Genomic DNA, 22,481 nt, shown 5'->3' with positions numbered 1-22,481 from the left:
ACGGTGTCACTAGGGCGTCCACAGCTATCGCCTGAGGGTCCCTTTGTCACGATCCGGGTATCTGGACGCCATTACTTACCCATCAGATGCCTCCTAAGGCTGGCTCAGCGCTCCAGGACCGGATCCCATCTGTTGTCCTAATGTTCACATTCCTGCATCCTCTCCTGTCTCTCTGAGACGCTGTCACAGTAACGCCTTATTACATCTGGCATGGCGTCTCCCGCGGCCTCCGTCGCCGTCCCTGAGCTTCTGCATGCAGAGTGTCAGAGTGGCGATTACGTCAGCCGCGGCCTCCGCTGTGTCCGCGTGGTTGGATGTGCACTTGTCAGCCTGGCGTCTCCTGTCTCCAGTGGCCGGCGCCGCCATTACTGTTTTCATTACCACATGGATTACAAACCAAACTTCCCTCCAAGTGTCTGCATGGGCGCAGCCATCTTGGATTCTGTCAGCTGATCATTTCCTCCAATCTGTTGTCAGTATTGTTAATCTGCATAATTGCCTAGCCAATCCCTTCCTTGCTGCAGGTATAAATACACTGTGCCTGAGCAAGGAAGGCGTCAGTGCTTTGGTTGTCAAACCTAGTTCCTGTTTGTCTCTCTCCTGTGATTGTCTTCCAGGTTCCAGCTCCTGTCTCAAGACTTCCACCATAGAGACCCGCACCAGCATTCCACCTGCGGTGTAGCCTGACTCTCCAATCCATTGTGGATTCATCTGTTTCCAGCTACAACATTACCTGCTTCCAGCAGAGTACAGCTTCTCTTAAAGGGCCGGTGTCCTTTCTACACTTTACCACTCTCCACCGGTATTATTATTTCTCCGCTCTCAAGTTCTACATTTCAGCTCATATTTCATCGCTCCCAAGTTCATTTATTATTTAACTGGTTCCAGCCAGTATCCACTCCGTGCTAACAACAGTCTGGTTCCAGCCAGTATCCACAGCAGCCGTTTTATCTTCAGCAACCCAGCTTTTCTTGGAACACCAGCTGGTACAATCCTGGGTTATCTCCATTGCTACAGTCGGGCCTGGTAAGGACTTTCCATCTAGAAGATTATAAGAACTATCTCACACTACCAGTGCCCTGTGGCTCCTGCCATCCTGTAGTACCCAGGAACTGTATTTATTCTTTGCTGACTTTTACGTTTTCTTTTACTGCTGCTGTGTTGCGGAGTTGTCATAATAAACATCATTGACTTTTATCCAAGTTGTCGTGGTCACGCCTTCGGGCAGTTATTATTCATGTTACTTACATGTCCAGGGGTCTGATACAACCTCCCAGGTTCCGGTACATCTCAGCCCCTACAACTGAGGCTGCCTCCCGTCAGCTCAGGCCCTCAGTTGTGACACCCTTGACCTGGCGCAATACCTTTTTAGCTTTTTGTTGAGGCGGGACGCCATCATGTCCACCTGTGGCAGTTCCCATCGCTTTGCGATCTGTGTGAAGACTTCTTGATGAAGTCCCCACTCTCCCGGGTGGAGGTCGTGTCTGCTGAGGAAGTCTGCTTCCCAGTTGTCCACTCCCGGAATGAACACTGCTGACAGTGCTTGCACGTGATTCTCTGCCCACCGAAGAATCTTTGTGGCTTCTGCCATTGCCATCCTGCTTCTTGTGCCGTCCTGGCGGTTTACATGGGTGGCCGGTTTCGAAGCTGGGGCTCTGCTTGACTCAGGGCGTTGTAAACGGCCCTTAGTTCCAGTATATTTATGTGTAGAGAAGTCTCCAGACTCGACCACAGCCCTTGGAAGTTTCTTCCCTGAGTGACTGCCCCCCACCGTCGGAGGCTTGCATTCGTGGTCACCAGGACCCAGTCCTGTATGCCGAACCTGCGGCCCTCGAGAAGGTGAGCACTCTGCAGCCACCACAGAAGAGACACCCTGGCCCTTGGGGACAGGGTGATCAGCCGATGCATCTGAAGATGCGATCCGGACCACTTGTCCAACAGATCCCACTGAAAGATCCTCGCATGGAACCTGCCGAAGGGAATGGCTTCGTATGAAGCCACCATCTTTCCCAGGACTCGCTTGCAGTGATGCACCGATACCTGTTTTGGTTTCAGGAGGTCCCTGACCAGAGATGCTAATTCCTGGGCCTTCTCCACCGGGAGAAATACCTTCTTCTGTTCTGTGTCCAGAATCATGCCCAGGAAAAGCAGACGCGTCGTAGGAATCAGCTGCGACTTTGGAACATTCAGAATCCAGCCGTGCTGTTGCAACACTTCCTGAGAGAGAGTGCTACGCTGATCAACAACTGCTCCCTGGACCTCGCCTTTATGAGGAGATCGTCCAAGTACGGGATAATTATAACTCCCTTCTGCCGAAGGAGTATCATCATTTCGGCCATTACCTTGGTAAATATTCTCGGTGCCGTGGCCAGGCCAAACGGCAACGTCTGGAACTGGTAATGACAGTCCTGTACCACAAACCTGAGGTACTCCTGGTGAGGTGGGTAAATGGGGACATGCAAGTAAGCATCTTTGATGTCCAGCGACACCATAAAATCCCCCTCTTCCAGGCTTGCAATAACCGCTCTGAGCGATTCCATTTTGAACTTGAATTTCTTTATATAAGTGTTCAAGGATTTTAAATGCAGAATGGGTCTCACCGAACCGTCCGGTTTCGGTACCACAAACATTGTGGAATAGTAACCCCTTCCCTGTTGAAGGAGGGGGACCCTGACAATCACTTGCTGGAGGTACAGCTTGTGAATTGCCGCCAGTACTACCTCCCTTTCCATGGGGGAAGCTGGCAAGGCTGATTTGAGGTAACGGCAGGGGGGAGTCGCTTCGAATTCCAGCTTGTATCCCTAAGATACAATTTGTATAGCCCAGAGATCCACCTGTGAGCGAACCCACTGGTTGCTGAAGTTTCGGAGACGCGCCCCCACCGCACCTGGCTCCGCCTGTGGAGCCCCAACGTCATGCGGTGGACTTAGTGGAAGCAGGGGAGGACTTTTGTTCCTGGGAACTGGCTGCATGGTGCAGCTTCTTACCTATAACCCTGCCTCTGGCAAGAAAGGATGCGCCCCTGACCCTCTTGCCTTTTTGGGAACGAAAGGACTGCATTTGATAATACGGTGCTTTCTAAGGCTGTGAGGAAACCGGAGGCAAGAAAGTCGACTTTCCAGCTGTCGCTGTAGACACGAGGTCCGACAGACCGTCCCCAAACAATTCCTCACCCTTATAAGGCAAAACCTCCATGTGTTTTTTAGAATCAGCATCTCCTGTCCATTGCCGAGTCCATAAGACCCTCCTGGCAGAAATGGACATAGCATTAATTCTAGAGCCCAGCAGGCAAATGTCCCTCTGAGCATCCCGCATATATAAGACGACGTCTTTGATATGGCCCAAGGTTAGCAAAACAGTATCTCTGTCGAGGGAATCTATGTCGTCTAACAGAGTATCTGTCCACGCTGCTACAGCACTACACATCCAGGCTGAAGCAATAGCAGGTCTCAGTAGAGTACCAGAGTGTGTATACACTGACTTCAGGATAGCTTCCTGCTTTCTATCCACAGGCTCCTTTAGGGCGGCTGTATCCTGAGACGGCAGGGCCACCTTTTTAGATAAGCGTGTCAGTGCCTTGTCCACCCTAGGGGATGTTTCCCCATGTAACCTGTCCGTTGGCGGGAAAGGGTACGCCATCAGTAACCTCTTAGAAATCACTAATTTCTTATCAGGGGAACTCCACGCTTCTTCACACAATTCATTTAATTCATCAGATGGGGGAAAAGTCACTGGCTGCTTTTTCTCCCCAAACATATAAACCCTCTTGGTATTAACAGGGTTAATCTCAGAAAATAAGAATTTACTTACCGATAATTCTATTTCTCGTAGTCCGTAGTGGATGCTGGGACTTCCGTAAGGACCATGGGGAATAGCGGCTCCGCAGGAGACTGGGCACAAAGTAAAAGCTTTAGGACTAGCTGGTGTGCACTGGCTCCTCCCCCTATGACCCTCCTCCAAGCCTCAGTTAGGATACTGTGCCCGGACGAGCGTACACAATAAGGAAGGATTTTGAATCCCGGGTAAGACTCATACCAGCCACACCAATCACACCGTACAACCTGTGATCTGAACCCAGTTAACAGTATGATAAAACTTAGGAGCCTCTAAAAAGATGGCTCACAACAATAAACAATCCGATTTTTTGTAACAATAACTATATACAAGTATTGCAGACAATCCGCACTTGGGATGGGCGCCCAGCATCCACTACGGACTACGAGAAATAGAATTATCGGTAAGTAAATTCTTATTTTCTCTGACGTCCTAGTGGATGCTGGGACTTCCGTAAGGACCATGGGGATTATACCAAAGCTCCCAAACGGGCGGGAGAGTGCGGATGACTCTGCAGCACCGAATGAGAGAACTCCAGGTCCTCCTCAGCCAGGGTATCGAATTTGTAAAATTTTGCAAACGTGTTTGCCCCTGACCAAGTAGCTGCTCGGCAAAGTTGTAAAGCCGAGACCCCTCGGGCAGCCGCCCAAGATGAGCCCACTTTCCTTGTGGAATGGGCATTAACAGATTTTGGCTGTGGCAGTCCTGCCACAGAATGTGCAAGCTGAATTGTACTACAAATCCAACGAGCAATCGTCTGCTTAGAAGCAGGAGCACCCAGCTTGTTGGGTGCATACAGGATAAACAGCGAGTCAGATTTTCTGACTCCAGCCGTCCTGGAAACATATTTTCAGGGCCCTGACTACGTCCAGTAACTTGGAGTCCTCCAAGTCCCTAGTAGCCGCAGGTACCACAATAGGTTGGTTCATGTGAAACGCTGAAACCACCTTAGGGAGAAATTGAGGACGAGTCCTCAATTCTGCCCTGTCTGAATGAAAAATTAGGTAAGGGCTTTTATATGATAAAGCCGCCAATTCTGAGACACGCCTGGCTGAAGCCAGGGCTAACAGCATTACCACTTTCCATGTGAGATATTTCAAGTCCACAGTGGTGAGTGGTTCAAACCAATGTGATTTTAGGAACCCTAAAACTACATTGAGATCCCAAGGTGCCACTGGTGGCACAAAAGGAGGCTGTATATGCAGTACCCCCTTGACAAACGTCTGAACTTCAGGCACTGAAGCCAGTTCTTTCTGGAAGAAGATCGACAGGGCCGAAAATTGAACCTTAATGGATCCTAATTTTAGGCCCATAGACAGTCCTGCTTGCAGGAAATGTAAGAAACGACCCAGTTGAAATTCCTCTGTGGGGGCCTTCTTGGCCTCACACCACGCAACATATTTTCGCCAAATGCGGTGATAATGTTTCGCGGTTACATCCTTCCTGGCTTTTACCAGGGTAGGGATGACTTCATCTGGAATGCCTTTTTCCATCAGGATCCGGCGTTCAACCGCCATGCCGTCAAACGCAGCCGCGGTAAGTCTTGGAACAGACAAGGTCCCTGCTGGAGCAGGTCCTTTCTTAGAGGTAGAGGCCACGGATCCTCCGTGAGCATCTCTTGCAGTTCCGGGTACCAAGTTCTTCTTGGCCAATCCGGAGCCACGAGTATAGTTCTTACTCCTCTCTTTCTTATGATTCTCAGTACCTTTGGTATGAGAGGCAGAGGAGGGAACACATACACCGACTGGTACACCCACGGTGTTACCAGTCTGCTGAGGAAGTCTGCTTCCCAGTTGTCCACTCCCGGAATGAACACTGCTGACAGTGCTACCACATGATTTTCCGCCCAGCGGAGAATCCTTGCAGCTTCTGCCATTGCCCTCCTGCTTCTTGTGCCGCCCTGTCTGTTGACGTGGGCGACTGCCGTGATGTTGTCCGATTTGATCAATACCGACTGACCCTGAAGCAGAGGCCTTGCTTGACTTAGGGCATTGTAAATGGCCCTTAGTTCCAGGATATTTATGTGAAGAGACGTTTCCATGCTTGACCACAAGCCCTGGAAATTTCTTCCCTGTGTGACTGCTCCCCAGCCTCTCAGGCTGGCATCCGTGGTCACCAACATCCAATCCTGAATGTCGAATCTGCGGCCCTCTAGAAGATGAGCCCTCTGTAACCACCACAGGAGAGACACCCTTGTCCTTGGAGATAGGGTAATCCGCTGATGCATCTGAAGATGCGATCCGGACCATTTGTCCAGCAGATCCCACTGAAACGTTCTTGCATGGAATCTTCCGAATGGAATCGCTTCGTAAGAAGTCACCATTTTTCCCAGGGCTCTCGTGCATTGATGCACTGACACCTGGCCTGGTTTTAGGAGGTTCCTGACTAGCTCGGATAACTCCCTGGCCTTCAGACTGTGTCCAGAATCATCCCCAGGAACAGTAGACGTGTTGTTGGAATCAGCTGTGATTTTGGGATATTTAGAATCCACCCGTGCTGACGTAACACTACCTGAGACAGTGCTACTCCGAACTCTAACTGTTCCCTGGACCTTGCCCTTATCAGGAGATCGTCCAAGTAAGGGATAATTAAGACGCCTTTTCTTCGAAGAAGAATCATCATTTCGGCCATTACCTTGGTAAAGACCCGGGGTGCCGTGGACAATCCAAACGGCAGCGTCTGAAACTGATAATGACAGTCTTGTACCACAAACCTGAGGTACCCTTGGTGAGAAGGGAAGATTGGGACATGGAGATAAGCATCTTTGATGTCCAGAGATACCATATAGTCCCCTTCTTCCAGATTCGCTATCACTGCTCTGAGTGATTCCATCTTGAACTTGAACCTTTTTATGTAAGTGTTCAAGGATTTTAGATTTAAAATTGGTCTCACCGAGCCGTCCGGCTTCGGTACCACAAACAGCGTGGAATAATACCCCTTTCCCTGTTGTAGGAGGGGTACCTTGATTATCACCTGCTGGGAATACAGCTTGTGAATAGCTTCCAATACTGCCTCCCTGTCGGAGGGAGACGTTGGTAGAGCAGACTTCAGGAATCTTCGAGGGGGAGACGTCTCGAATTCCAATTTGTACCCCTGTGATACTACCTGCAGGATCCAGGGGTCCACTTGCGAGTGAGCCCACTGCGCGTTGAAATTTTTGAGACGGGCCCCCACCGTGCCTGAGTCCGCTTGTAAAGCCCCAGCGTCATGCTGAAGACTTGGCAGAAGCGGGGGAGGGCTTCTGCTCCTAGGAAGAGGCTGTCTGGTGCAGTCTTTTTCCTCTTCCTCTGCCCCGGGGCAGAAATGAGTGGCCTTTTGCCCGCTTGTTCTTATGGGAACGAAAGGACCGAGTTTGAAAAGACGGTGTCTTTTTCTGCTGAGAGGTGACCTGGGGAAAAAAGGTGGACTTTCCAGCCGTTGCCGTGGCCACCAGGTCTGATAGACCGACCCCAAATAACTCCTCCCCTTTATACGGCAATACTTCCATATGTCGTTTGGAATCTGCATCACCTGACCACTGTCGCGTCCATAACGCCCTTCTGGCAGAAATGGACATCGCACTCACTCTTGATGCCAGGGTGCAAATATCCCTCTGTGCATCACGCATATATAGTAATGCATCCTTTAAATGCTCTATAGTTAATAATATACTGTCCCTATCCAGGGTATCAATATTTTCAGTCAGGGAATCCGACCAAGCCACTCCAGCGCTGCACATCCAGGCTGAGGCGATTGCTGGTCGCAGTATAACACCAGTATGTGTGTATATACCTTTTAGGATATTTTCCAGCCTTCTATCAGCTGGTTCCTTGAGGGCGGCCGTATCAGGAGACGGTAACGCCACTTGTTTTGATAAGCGTGTGAGCGCCTTATCTACCCTAGGGGGTGTTTCCCAACGTGCCCTAACCTCTGGCGGGAAAGGGTATAGTGCCAATAATTTGTTAGAAATCAGCAGTTTTTTATCGGGGGAAACCCACGCCTTATCACACACCTCATTTAATTCATCTGATTCAGGAAAAACTACTGGTAGTTTTTTCACACCCCACATAATACCCTTTTTTGTGGTACTTGTAGTGTCAGAAATGTTCAATGCCTCCTTCATCGCCGTGATCATGTAACGTGTGGCCCTACTGGACATTACGTTCGTCTCCTCACCGTCGACACTGGATTCAGTATCCGTGTCTGGGTCTGTGTCGACCATCTGAGGTAACGGGCGTTTTAGCGCCCCTGACGGTGTCTGAGACGCCTGAATAGGCACTAACTGATTTGCCGGCTGTCTCATGTCGTCAACAGTTTTTTGCAAAGTGCTGACATTGTCACGTAATTCTTTAAATACAACCATCCAGTCAGGTGTCGACTCCCTAGGGGGTGACATCACTAACACAGGCAATTGCTCTGCTTCCACATCATTTTCCTCCTCATACATGTCGACACAATCGTACCGACACCCAGCACACACACAGGGAATGCTCTGACAGAGGATAGGACCCCACTAGCCCTTTGGGGAGACAGAGGGAGAGTTTGCCAGCACACACCAGAGCGCTATATATATTCAGGGATAACCTTATATAAGTGTTACTCCCTTTATAGCTGCTGTATTATATATTAGCTGCCAATAGTGCCCCCCTCTCTTGTTTTACCCTGTTTCTGTAGTGTAGTCTGCAGGGGAGAGTCAGGGAGCCTTCCTTCCAGCGGAGCTGTGAAAGAAAATGGCGCTTGTGTGCTGAGGAGATAGGCTCCGCCCCCTTCACGGCAGCCTTTTCTCCCGCTTTTTTCTGGAAAACTGGCAGGGGTTAAATGCATCCATATAGCCCAGGAGCTATATGTGATGCATTTCATTAGCCACATAAGGTTTTTATCAAGTTTTATTGCGTCTCAGGGCGCTCCCCCCCAGCGCCCTGCACCCTCAGTGACCGGAGTGTGAAGTGTGCGGAGAGCAATGGCGCACAGCTGCAGTGCTGTGCGCTACCTTATCTGAAGACAGGAACGTCTTCTGCCGCCGCTTTCTCCGGACCTCTTCGCTCTTCTGGCTCTGTAAGGGGGCCGGCGGCGCGGCTCCGGGACCCATCCAGGCTGAACCTGTGATCGTCCCTCTGGAGCTAATGTCCAGTAGCCAAGAAGCCCAATCCACTCTGCACGCAGGTGAGTTCGCTTCTTCTCCCCTTAGTCCCACGCTGCAGTGAGCCTGTTGCCAGCAGGACTCACTGAAAATAAAAAACCTAAGTATACTTTTACTTCTAAGCAGCTCAGGAGAGCCACCTAGATTGCACCCTTCTCGGCCGGGCACAAAATCTTAACTGAGGCTTGGAGGAGGGTCATAGGGGGAGGAGCCAGTGCACACCAGCTAGTCCTAAAGCTTTTACTTTGTGCCCAGTCTCCTGCGGAGCCGCTATTCCCCATGGTCCTTACGGAAGTCCCAGCATCCACTAGGACGTCAGAGAAATGTGTAATACATCTTTCATTGCAATAATCATGTATCGGATGGCCTTGGTCATTTTAGACTGTAAATGTGCCTCATCATCGTCGACACTGGAGTCGGACTCCGTGTCGACATCTGTGTCAACCATCTGAGATAGAGGGCGTTTATGAGCCCCTGACGATTTCTGAGTCGCCTGGGCAGGCGCGGGCTGAGATCCCGGCTGTCCCAAGGCTGCAGCGTCATCAAACCTTTTATGTAAGGAGTTTACATTGTCATTTAAGACCTTCCACATATCCATCCAATCAGGTGTCGGCCCCGACGGGGGCGACACCACACTTATCTGCCCTTGCTCCGCCTCCACGTAACCTTCCTCATCAAACATGTCGACACAGCCGTACCGACACACCGCACACACACAGGGAATGCTCAGACTGAGGACAGGACCCCACAAAGTCCTTTGGGGAGACAGAGAGTATGCCAGCACACACCACAGCACTATATAACACAGGGATTCTCACTGATAATAAGTGATTTACCCAATAGCTGCTTTATATGTCTTATTTGCGCCTAAATTTATGTGCCCCCCCCTCTCTTTTTAACCCGTCTTGTACCTGGATACTGCAGGGGAGAGCCTGGGGAGCTGCTTCCAGCGGAGCTGTGAAGAGAAAATGGCGCTGGTGTGCTGAGGAAGAAGGCCCCGCCCCCTCAGGGGCGGGCTTCTGTCCCGCTTTGTGTGAAAAAATGGCGTGTTTTTTTTTACATATATACAGTGCCAGACTGTATATATGTATTTTTATGCCAAAAGGTACTTCAATTGCAGCCCAGGGCACCCCCCCCCAGCGCCCTGCACCCTACAGTGACCGGAGTGTGTAAGTGCTGGGAGCAATGGCGCACAGCTGCGGTGCTGTGCGCTACCTTAATGAAGACAGGAGTCGTCAGCCGCCGATTTCGTCGTCTTCAAGCTTCTGTTCTTCTGGCTCTGCGAGGAGGACGGCGGGGCCGGGAACGAACGATCGAGGACAGGTGCCTGTGTTCGAACCCTCTGGAGCTAATGGTGTCCAGTAGCCTAAGAAGCACAAGCTAGCTGCAAGCAGGTAGGTTTGCTTCTCTCCCCTTAGTCCCACGTAGCAGTGAGTCTGTTGCCAGCAGAAGCTCACTGAAAATAAAAAACCTAATAAATACTTTCTTTACTAGTAAGCTCAGGAGAGCCCACTAGGAGCACCCAGCTCTGGCCGGGCACAGATTCTAACTGAGGTCTGGAGGAGGGGCATAGAGGGAGGAGCCAGTGCACACCAGATAGTACCTAATCTTTTCTTTCGAGTGCCCAGTCTCCTGCGGAGCCCGTCTATTCCCCATGGTCCTTACGGAGTTCCCAGCATCCACTAGGACGTCAAAGAAATAATCTTTTTCCTCAGGTGGAGGTGTTGTGTCAGGAAATTCCAACACCTCTTTTATAGCGACTATCATACATTGAATGCTCTTAGCCAGTTTGGGATCTACCCCCCTCAAATCCCCAGCGTCGACGTCAGTGTCAGAATCTGTGTCAGTGTCCCTTTGCATAATTTGGGCCAGGGACCTTTTCTGGGAACTGGAGGGGTCCAGAGTGGACGTTGTAGGTGAATCAGCAAATAAAGCATCTTCCACAGACTGCCTCCAATGCTTTGTCTGTTCTACTCTGCAGCTTTCTCACCCACACAGGCTCAGTACACTCTTGTGCCTCCAAAAGGGGTTCCTCTGGGGAACTACTTTCTCTAGACTACACGCGTGTACAGTCACACCACTCACACACACGGGAGCTAATGGGGACAGACCTACACTAATGTCTGTCAGAGGGACCCAGAGGGAATTGCCAGTCCACACCACGTGCCCTATATGCATTACATACAATGAACAAACATATATACCAAAACAGCGCTTTTATATCCAATGTGAAGCCTGCAGACTTCAATAATTTATATGCTCCCCTCCCCTTCTATAACACCCTGGTACTTGATATCAGCGATGTGCGAGGAGAAGCAGCCTGTAGGATCAGCGCTCCGGCGTCTCTGTGAGGAGAAAATGGCGCCAAGTGAGTGTTACAAGCTATTCTGAGGTGAAGCCCCACCCCCTGTAATGGCGCGGTTCAGCCACAGTAATATTTATACTGGCGGAGGTAGTGTACATCAGCGGCTCACATGTATGTACATTTTGCCAGTGAGTAAGGATTTATCATGTCCCTCAGAGCGCACCCTGCACCCTGTGCTGAGAGACATGTTGCTGTGCACCGTCCCGCGCTGCGCTGGCACCTTTATGCTGCCATGATGACCGGAGGGCCCCTCTGCAGGTCTCCGGTTAATACTCGCCAGCCTTCTGGCTCTGTTAGGGGGTGGCGGCAGTGCTGTGGGAGTAGCAGGCTGTGTTCAGTACCCTTCAGGAGCTAATGGTGTCCTGTCAGTGGAACCAGAGCCATTAAACTAACTGAGAAGTTGGTTCCTACTTCCCCCCCTAAGTTCCACGAAGCAGGGAAACTGTTGCCAGCAGCTTCCCTGTAAAATAAAAAAACCTAACAAAGTCTTTTTCAGCAAACCTCAGCAGAGCTTCACTGAGGAGCAGCCAGTCTCCCGGACACATTTTCTAAACTGAGGTCTGGAGGAGGGGCATAGAGGGAGGAGCCAGTTCACACTGTTGAAAAGTCTTAAAGTGCCGAAGGCTCCTGCGGAACAGTCTATACCCCATGGTACTAAAATGGACCCCAACATCCTCTAGGACGTAAGAGAAACGCTATAATGTCTTCAAGTAACATGCCTCAAAGTACCGATTTCTGCTTGTAGCCCATGGAAGTGCAAGTAGAATTCAGATACTGCAATAGCCTGATGCCGGTGGCAGCTTGGAGCCTCATTGTACATGGCAGCAGGGAACACTTTAATGAACTCCTAGCTCTGACCTTTGTTATGGGAACTTAAGCCCCAAGGTGCACTGACCTTGATAAATATAATGATATAAGTGGAGTTTGAAGACACTAAGGGGGTGCTCCAATTATTATTATTATCCTTTATTTATATGGCGCCACAAGGGTTCCGCAGCGCCCAATTACAGAGTACATGAATAATCAAACAGGAAAACAGCAACTTACAGTTGATGACAGTATAGTACAAGTACAGGGTAAATAGACATGGTTACATCAGCAGATGACACTGGAATAAGTATCAGGTGGCAGAAGACTGCTGGAGTTGATGCAGTTGAAGATTATTAAAGTAAGAAAGGATAAGCACATGAGGGAAGAGGGCCCTGCTCGTGAGAGACATGAGGGAAGAGGGCCCTGTTCGTGAATTAAGAGCAATGCCCATGATGTGCCATCGCAAAGACACTGGAACACCAGTAACGGCACACCAAATCACCCTGAAATTGCCTATTTTTGTTTACAGGTCAATAGCTAGGCTTACCATTCTATCCCTTTGAAACTGGGACACTAATGAATTACACAGGTTCTGTGGCTGGCTGACTTCAAGCCTGCATTTCATCTGGTTTTAATCAGCCACAGTACCTGTGTAATCAATGAGCATCCCAGATTAAAGGAATGACATGGTAAACTCACCCATAGGGGTGCATAGATTAATATGCAATCCCTGGACTACTCTAGGGGCGGCATATGAGCGCACTAGATTGCAGACAACTGAATCGACCCCGAAGGCTATGTACACACTAGTAGGATGTTAGGATGTACGCCCCATGCGATATTGTATACAAATTCCCAACATATTGTACGATATAAGGCATACACACTATATCAGGGCTGGCCAAACCGGTACTCGAGATCTACCAACAGTTCATGTTTTCCAGGCCTCCTGGAGATCTGTAGAATTGTCAGTTAGGAATGAATGCAGCACATCTTAATTAGTAATTACTACACCTGTGCATCAGCTAGGAGGTCTGGAAAATGTGAACTGTTGGTAGATCTCGAGGACTGGTTTGGCCAGCTCTGCACTATATGATAAAACAATAAGATAAAATGAAATTATATCTTATGGGGCTGGAGTTGTTTTTAAGGGAGCAGAAGGAGAAGGAGGTTCCAGGCAGACGTCAATGCCCTAAAATCATATGGTTGTATGTACACACTACAAAAAAGCTCACGATTAGGGTAGCCAATCCCGGGCCTTTTTTTTTTTTTTTTACAATCCTGGGTATCGGGATTGAAAAATGGTCAATCCTGGGATTCCCAGGATTGGCTTTTTTAATGCGTGTCCACCCGTCCCCCACCTCTGTCAACCTGCCCAGCACACATAACTCACCAAACTGGCAGGGCGGGGGATGGGAATCTTCCTCCAGGCTTGGCGGCGGGTGACAGCCGGCTTCCCATCAGGCTCGGCGGCTGATGACTGCGCAGCGTGACCTCAGAGTCAGAGGTCACGCTGTGCAGGGGGAGCCGGGCAGCACTGAGCGTCCTGAGGACGTGACGAGGGGAGCGGAGGGCATGCTGCAGCATGACCCTCATTAATGAGGTTCTCCCTCGTCTGAACTGTTGGGACAAGGGAGGGGGGTCGTTAACTATGCGTGGGAGCGTGCATCATTAATGATGTTGAGTGTACACACTAGACGAGATAGTAAATATATCGCTCAGAATGGCCCTTCTAAGTGATAGCTTTCACTTTCTCGTCTAGTGTGTATGGGGTTTAAGGCTGCGTACACACTATGCAATATCCCATAGAATCTGGCTGATATCGTCTGGTTCCTAAAGATATTGTAGTGTGTACACTAGATATAGGGTACGATGCGTGCTCCCGCGGGTCGTATGCTACATCGCGGTCCGACGTGTGATGTTGCTTACGAAGGCCATGCTGCCGAATGTAACATGGCCTGCTACTCTCCACGCCGCAGCAGACATCGGCAAGTGTGTATGCATTTGCCGATTTTGGAGTACAGTCACAGGCAATGTCGCATCCGAGTACACATCAGATAGTAAGTCAACCAATTGCGCGGATCAGAGAGACATATCGTACACGTCGTCTGATGTGTACTCATGATTGTGCATGACCACCGACATCAGGGTCATCCCATCTGCTGTTCTGCACATCAGATCGGATGACCCAGCATCAGACAACATGCAGCTGAATGCGCAATATATATCACTCTTTGGGGGTAATACAGATCTGATCGTAGATGTGCTAAATTCAGCACATCTACGATCATTTACTCAGACATGCAGGGGGAAGCCCAGCACAGGGCTAGTCCGCCCCGCATGTCAGGCCCTACCCCCCCGGCATGGGTGCAAAAGCATTGCACGCTGGCAATGCTTTTGCACCCGGCAAGTAGCTCCCTGCCTGCGCGCTGGCAGGGGGCTACCCGCCGCGGGCCGCACATGCCTGCATTGTCTTGACTGCGCCCAGCCTAACGATGTTGGCATGCTCACTCCCGACCCTGCCTGTCAATCAGGCAGAGGCGATCGCAGCCAGGAGATGCTGTCAGCATCTCACTGGGCTCCTGGGGTGCGTGTGCGCACTCCACAAAGGGATTCAGACTGCAATCGCTGCCACGATCCACGACCCTTGTGTATTGGCCACAATACACCCAGTTGTGATATGTACCCTGGCCAGGAGATGATCTAGGCACGGGTAAGCTGGGCAGGCGCTGTGGCAGTCACCCCGCAGGCAGTGTGGGAGCCCCCTGCAGCCGGTACATTGACAGACAGACACTAGAGGTACTAATTGATCTCTGGTGCCTGTGCGGCGCGGCTACTGGAGAGACGTCATGATGTCTCTCCCATAGAGAGAACCCTGCGGCAGCCAGAGATGGAGCAGCAGCGGCAGGTAAGCAGGAGCGAAGCTGGTATTGTTTTTGTTTTTTTTGTAAGCTGTGCTACAAGGGGGCATAACAACAGGGGCAAATCTACTGGGGGCATCTCTACAGGGGCCACGCCCTTTCCCTATCAAGCTCCCTTCACCTGCTTTTGTGAATCAACTAAAAGGTATGCCACTCTGACCGAACCCACAATTTACACTACCAGCTTTAGCAAATGTCATTCCAAACACAAGCAGTAATTAGCGAAGTGTTCAAATTTCAGAAGCACGTATACATACAGCATATAACAAGGTGCTTATAAACGCTACAAAAGCAGTCAAGAACCTGGCTTTCAAAAAACTACGTCTTCTTGCAACTATTACAAGTTAAAGCGCCAACGAAAAAAGAACGACATTAAAAAAAAAACATAACAGCCAAAAAGGCGCGCACACAGAAGCACGAGTGCGAGCGAGTGAAGGGGGAAGGCGCGCATGCGCACCTCAGCTTTCAGGGGGAACGCGGCAGCGGCGGTGCGAGAATATTTCCACGTTAGGTTAAACCCGCGGGCCCCATATCGATGTTTTTCTACTTACTTATGAAAAGAGATAGGTTTATCCTTATCATATCTGTTCTTGCACCCGTAGGCAGAACAAGATTGCACCATCGCTGCCGCGCACTCCGCCTTGTTTTGTTTGTCACGGATGTTGGCAGCCCCGCTGCACTGTCAGGCCTCAAACAAATCAGTGGACACTCTCCGATCTCCCCGGTTGAATAGCGCGGTGGATGTTTTTTTTTAAAAGACGCCCGCAGCCGGTTATGATCGCTTATAAGAGAGCAATTTAGAGAGTTACGCTCCTCCCGGCTCCAAGATGGCTGCCGACGCTTCAACAGTCGTCACGTTTGTTAGACGAGAGCACACACCCATTGGCTATCTTGAGTCTTGTGATAAAATTAGAATATGCCACGCCTAATTCTGGTATAGTCTTTTGTTGCAGCCCTTTGCTAGCCCTCTACGTCAGTCGCTGATAATCGCGCCCTGCGGGATGTGACGTCACGTGGCACTAGGATCAATTTAACAACTTCAGCTTGTGAATGTGAAACTTTAATGCTCCAGTTTACATGCTGGTATTTGCATTACTACACACAAAACGACTGTAGAGTGTCAGACTGAGTGTCTAGCAAAATAATAATATAGGATTCAGAACATATGCTGTGATGCTGATAATGTAAAGTTTACTGTAATCGTAATGTGTTAGTATTTTGTGGGGTCTATTCATAAAGCAGAGCAAAGCCCAGTTTTGCTGAAAACAAGGCTTTTATCTGCTTAGGGCTATTCACAGAGTGGGTTACCCTGTTCTGCTTACTCTCCAACATTTTACACATACCGATGTAGTACAAAGTGATAAACCAGTGAGGAATGCAAGGTGTATACGCACCAGCCAATCTCAGATCATCTGCAGTGCAAAACGGTGATGGAAGCTCAATGGGAACGGGGAGGAGCAGGGCCAGAACATGGTACCTGAAATGTACCCTTGTGGGCTCCACTCCGCCACACTCACCACCAGGTTACTAAAGGGAGTAGTTGGCGTGGATAGTGAAAGCACTATCCCACTGCCATTGCTTCTCTCCCTGATGTTAGAGGTCCTTTAGCCCACTTGATTCTAGCATCTACCAAGCTTGATGCTTCCATGCTCTCTGCTCGCCATTGGCTCCGAGCCTCCGCCTCCTGAACTACCAGCAGCCCCTGCATCCTCCTAGAAGCTCAGCCAGATGCGCATGTGCAGCAGTGACGAGCGGTGGGGTGAAGCATAGCCTTTCCTGTCATACTAACATATAAGTCAGAGTTTTGACTATATAAAATATATGAAAAATGCAAAGAATATATTAGAAATATCTTTGTATTCAAATAATTTTTCTAGTCAAAACTCTAGAGTAAAAAGTCTATGACAGGGGAGGCACCCATCTTTTCCGCACATCTCTAATGAACACTCACTAATACCCCTTTCTCTCACGTCCTAGAGGATGCTGGGGTCCATTTTAGTACCATGGGGTATAGACGGTTCCGCAGGAGCCTTCGGCACTTTAAGACTTTTTAACAGTGTGAACTGGCTCCTCCCTCTATGCCCCTCCTCCAGACCTCAGTTTAGAAAATGTGCCCGGGAGACTGAATGAACACCAGTGAAGCTCTACAGAGTTCTGTTGAAAAAGACTTTGTTAGGTTTTTTATTTTACAGGGAAGCTGCTGGCAACAGCTTCCCTGCTTCGTGGGACTTGGGGGGGGAAGTAGGAACCAACTTCTCAGTTTAATTCACTGCTTCTGCTGACAGGACACCATTAGCTCCTGAAGGGTATTGAACATAGCCCTTGCCTGGCTGCTGCTCACTCCCACAGCACTGCCGCCACCACCTAACAGAGCCAGAAGGCTGGTGAGTATTTACCTTAGACCTGCAGAGAGGGCCCTCCGGTCATCATGGCGGCATAAAGGTACCAACGCAGCGCTGGATGCTGCATAGCAACATGTCTCTCAGCACAGGGAGCAGAGCGCGGCGGGGGGGGGGGGGGGGGGGCGCTCTGAGGGGCATGATAAATCCTTACTCTCACTGTCAAAATGTACATACATGTGAGCTGATGATGTACACTACCCCCGCCAGTATAAATATTACTGTGGCTGAACCGCGCCATTACAGGGGGCGGGGCTTCACCTCAAAATTGCTTGTAACACTCAATTGGCGCCATTTTCTCCTCACAGAGACGCCGGAGCGCTGATCCTGCAGGCTGCTTCTCACACATTGCTGATACAAGTACCAGGGTGTTATAGAAGGGGAGGGGAGCACATAATTTATCAAAGTCTGCGGCCTTCACATTGGATAAAAAGCGCTGTTTTGGTATAAATGTATATTCATTGTATGTAATACATATAGGGCGCGTGGTGTGGACTGGCAATCCCCTCTGGGTCTCTCTGACAGACTTTAGGTAGATCTGTCCCCAATAGCTCCCCTGTGTGTGTGAGTGGTGTGACTATACATGTGTGTAACATGTCTAGAGAAAGTTCTTCCCCAGAGGAAGCCATTTTGGAAGCACAAGAGTGTTCTGAGCCTGTGTGGGTGAGAAAGCTGCAGAGTAATATGTAAATTCTCTGAGTCTGAACAACAGACAAAGCAAGACAGTCTGTGGAGGATGCTCTGTTTGCTGATTCCTCCACGTCACCCACTCGGGACCCATCCTGTTCCCAGAAAAGGTCTCTAACCCAAATTATGCAAAGGGACACTGACAGATTCCGACACTGAAGTCGACACTGGAGATTTGAGGGGGGTAGACCCCAAACTGGCTAAGAGCATTCAATGTACGATAGTCACTATAAAAGAGGTGTTGGCATTTCCTGACACAACACCTCCACCTGAGGGAAAAGATTATTTTAAATTAAATTAAAAAACAGGTGGTGACTTTTCCTCCGTCTAAGGATAGCGTACCCTTTCCCTGAAGAGGATAGGCATAAGTGGGAGTCACCCCCAATTATAGACACCTCAGTCTCTAGGTTGTCAAAGAAAATCATTTTACCTGCCCCGGGGTCAGCTTCATTAAAAGAACCTGCTGACCGCAAATTAGAGACGACTTTAAAGTCCATCTATGTTGCTACGGGTACATTACTCAGGTCCGCGATTGCTTCTGAGTGGGTAGGTAACACAGTGGAAAAGTGGGCAGACAATTTAATTGTTAATATTGACACGGTCAATAAAGATGATATGCTGCAAATTCTAGGTCATATCAAAGATTCTGCAGGTTACTTGGTTGAGGCTATGAAGGACATAGGCTTACTGGGCTCAAGGGCCTCTACTATGGCGATTTCAGCCGCAGGGCGCTCTGAATCCGCCAATGGAATGCTGACGCTGAATCCAAAATAAATATTGGGCGCTCCCCTACAATGGTGAGGCCCTCTTTGGAAACTAGATGCCATGATATCAACTACTACATCTGGCAAGTCAGCATTTCTGCCGTAAGCAGCTACACCGGCTAAAAAAAAAAAAGTATATCATTCTCATACTATGCAGTCCTTTCAGCCCAACAAGTACAAAAAGGCTAAGAGTACCCCTTTTGTCACAGGAAAAGGGAGAGGAAAAGGTAGAAAATCTACAACACCGTCAAATTCCCAGGAGCAGAAGTCAGCAACTACTTCTGCAAAAGCCATAGCATGACGCTGGGGCTCCTCTGCAAGGGAGTGCGATCGGTTGAGGGCACGTCTATTATATTTCAGCCAGATCTGGCTTCACTTAGACCTGGATCCTTGGATATTACAGATAGTTTCCCAAGGTTACAGGTTGGAATTTCAAGACCTTCTCCATGACGATTTTTCAAATCAGCCTTGCCAGTTTCTGTTCAGGACGGCACAAATGTCCTGAATGCAATACACAAATTATGTCAAGACTAAATAATTGCCTTGGTTCCTGCCGAACAAAGGAACCGAGGTTTTCATTCAAGCCTGTTTGTGGTTCCGAAGCCGGATGGCTCGGTCAGACCGAGTTTAAACCTAAAATCTCTGAATCTTTATTTGAAAAGGTTCAAATTCAAGATGGAATCCTTGAGAGCGGTTTTATTTCCAGCTTGGAAGAAAAAGAATTTCTGGTGTCAGTGGACATCAAGGATGCTTACTTACATGTTCCCATTTACCCGCCACATCAAGCATACCTGAGGTTTGCGGTTCAGGATTGCCACTACCAATTCCAGACATTACCGTACGGTCTCTCCACGGCTCCAAGAATATTCACCAAGATGATGGTGGAGATGATGGTTCTCTTTCGCAAACGAGTCAACATAATTCCATACTTGGATGATCTCATAAAAGCGAGATCCAGGGACAAGCTACTCCAGAACATAGCATTGTCCCCGAAGGTGCTTCAACAGCATGGTTGGATCATCAACTTTCCAAAATCGCAGTTGGAACTGACAATGAGATTATCATTTTTGGGAATGATACTGGACACCGAGATACAGAGAGTATTTCTACCGGTGGAAAAGGCTCAGGAGATCCAGAGCAGGGTCAAACAATGTTTGAGACCAAGAACAGTATCAATTCATCAGTGCATTCGCCTGTTGGGGAAAATGGTAGCGGATTATGAGGCACTACAATATGGCCGATTCCATGCCAGGGTCTTCCAGTGGGACCTACTGGACAAGTGATCCGGGTCGCATCTCCACATGCATCAAAGGATAACCTTTTCAGCTAAAGCCAGAATTTCGCTCCTGTGGTGGCTACAAATTTCTCACCTCCTGGAGGGACGCAGATTCGGGATTCAGCCCTGGATGCTGGTGACCACGGATGCAAGTCTCCGAGGATGGGGAGCAGTCACGCAAGGCGAAAGCTTCCAAGGAAGATGGTAAAGTTAAGAAACTCGCCTTCACATAAACATTCTGGAGTTGAGAGCTGTGTACAACAGTCTTCCATCAAGCGCCACACCTTCTTCAAGGTCGTCTCATACAGATCCAGTCAGACAATGTAACGGCACTAGCTTACATAAACTGTCGAGGCGGAACTAAAAGTAGTGCAACAATGGCAGAGGTGACAACGATACTCCTCTGGGCAGAAAGATATGCAAAAGCTCTGTCGGCAATTTTCATTCTGGGAGTGGACAACTGGGAAGCAGACTTCCTCAGCAGACACGATCTCCATCAGGAGAATGGGGCCTCCACCCAGAAGTCTTTGCGGAGGTGGCAAGTTTTTGGGGTGTTCCTCAAGTAGATATGAGGGCATCACGCTTCAACAAGAAGCTTCAGAAATATTGTTCCAGGTCAAGAGACCCACAAGCAATAGTGATAGATGCACTGGTGACCCAGTGGGTGTTTCGGTCGGTGTATCTGTTTCCTCCACTTCCACTTATTCCAAAAGTTCTCAAGATCATCAGAAGAACAGGAGTTCGAGCAATACTCATTGCTCCGGACTGGCCAAGGAGTGCTTGGTATCCTGATCTTCAAGAGTTATTAACGGAAGATCCTCGGCTACTTCGCGAGGACCTGTTTCAGCAGGGGTCGTTAGTTTATCAGGACTTACCGCAGTTGCGTTTGACGGCATGGCTGTTGAGCGCCAGATCCTAGCCCGTAAGGGTATTCCCAATGAAGTCATTCCCACACTTATTCTGTCCAGGAAAGGGGTAACGTCCAAACATTACCATCGTATTTGGAGGAAATATGTATCTTGGTGTGAATCCAAGAAGTCTCCTGCGGTGGAGTTTCAGGTGGCACGGCTTCTCCTATTTCTACAGGCGGGTGTGGATGCTGTATTGAGATTAGGATCTATCAAGGTCCAAATTTCGGCCTTGTCCATTCTCTTTCAGAAACAATTGGCTTCCCTTCCTGAGGTCCAGACGTTTGTGATGGGGGTTCTGCGCATCCAACCTCCCTTTGTGCCTCCTGCAGCACCATGAGATCTTAATGTAGTGTTGCAGTTCCTTAAATCGGACTGGTTTGAGCCTCTACATGAGGTGGAGTTGAAGTTTTTAACTTGGAAAGTGGTCATGTTGTTGGCCTTGGCTTCAGGCAGGTGTGTGTCTGAGTTAGGGGCTCTGTCTCACAAGAGTCCTTATTTGATATTTCATGAAGATAGGGCTGAACTGAGAACACGCCAGCACTTTCTTCCTAAGGTTGTGTCTTCTTTCTATATCAACCAACCAGTGGTGGTGCCAGTGGCTTCTGACACCTCAGCCGTTTCCAAGTCCCTGGATGTAATCAGGGCGTTGAGGACTTATGTTACAAGAACCAGTGGCAAACGCAGGATTTTGAAAGGGGGGTTTCCAAATAATTGGGTATAGAGTAGACCAATGAAAAAAAGTTGAACCAGATTAAGCCTGCAACATATACTTTATTCCGTACTTCAAGTGTTTTAATATTTATATTATTTATTGTTATTTATAACAATATTTGGGCATAAAACTTGCTTATCCATAATGTGTAACAGTATGTACGAACAAAAGTTAAACTACCAGTGCAATTTAAATTTTTTTGTGTGTCTGAGTTAGGGGCTCTGTCTCACAAGAGTCCTTATTTGATATTTCATGAAGATAGGGCTGAACTGAGAACACGCCAGCACTTCCTAAGGTTGTGTCTTCTTTCTATATCAACCAACCAGTGGTGGTGCCAGTGGCTTCTGACACCTCAGCCGTTTCCAAGTCCCTGGATGTCATCAGGGCGTTGAGGACTTATGTTACAAGAACCAGTGGCAAACGCAGGATTTTGAAAGGGGGGTTTCCAAATAATTGGGTATAGAGTAGACCAATGAAAAAAAGTTGAACCAGATTAAGCCTGCAACATATACTTTATTCCGTACTTCAAGTGTTTTAATATTTATATTATTTATTGTTATTTATAACAACATTTGGGCATAAAACTTGCTTATCCATAATGTGTAACAGTATGTATGAACAAAAGTTAAACTACCAGTGCAATTTCAATTTTTTTTTAAATAAACGTAATTTAACATTACTTT

At 48.8% G+C, this 22,481-nt stretch overlaps 1 protein-coding gene across 2 annotated transcripts in view; it reads right to left on the bottom strand.

Moving 5' to 3' along the window:
- Positions 1-15,925, bottom strand: part of THAP1 (THAP domain containing 1) — a 44,184-nt gene extending 28,259 nt beyond the window's left edge. Inside the window, exon 1 of one of the 2 annotated variants that reach the window (XM_063914612.1) lies at positions 15,601-15,925. In XM_063914612.1, the coding sequence (XP_063770682.1) occupies positions 15,601-15,671 (71 nt within the window). In that variant the 5' untranslated portion in view covers positions 15,672-15,925. Of the gene's footprint in view, positions 1-15,306; positions 15,392-15,600 lie in introns of those variants that run through there. The other variant, XM_063914613.1, reaches the window with a different exon arrangement.
- Positions 15,926-22,481: the final 6,556 nt, after the last annotated feature.

Source organism: Pseudophryne corroboree, chromosome 1 (assembly GCF_028390025.1).
Source record: "Pseudophryne corroboree isolate aPseCor3 chromosome 1, aPseCor3.hap2, whole genome shotgun sequence".
In the NCBI taxonomy this organism is placed as follows: domain Eukaryota; kingdom Metazoa; phylum Chordata; class Amphibia; order Anura; family Myobatrachidae; genus Pseudophryne; species Pseudophryne corroboree.
The sequence above is the reverse complement of the archived record's forward strand: the minus strand, read 5'-3'. Positions and strand labels throughout refer to the sequence as shown.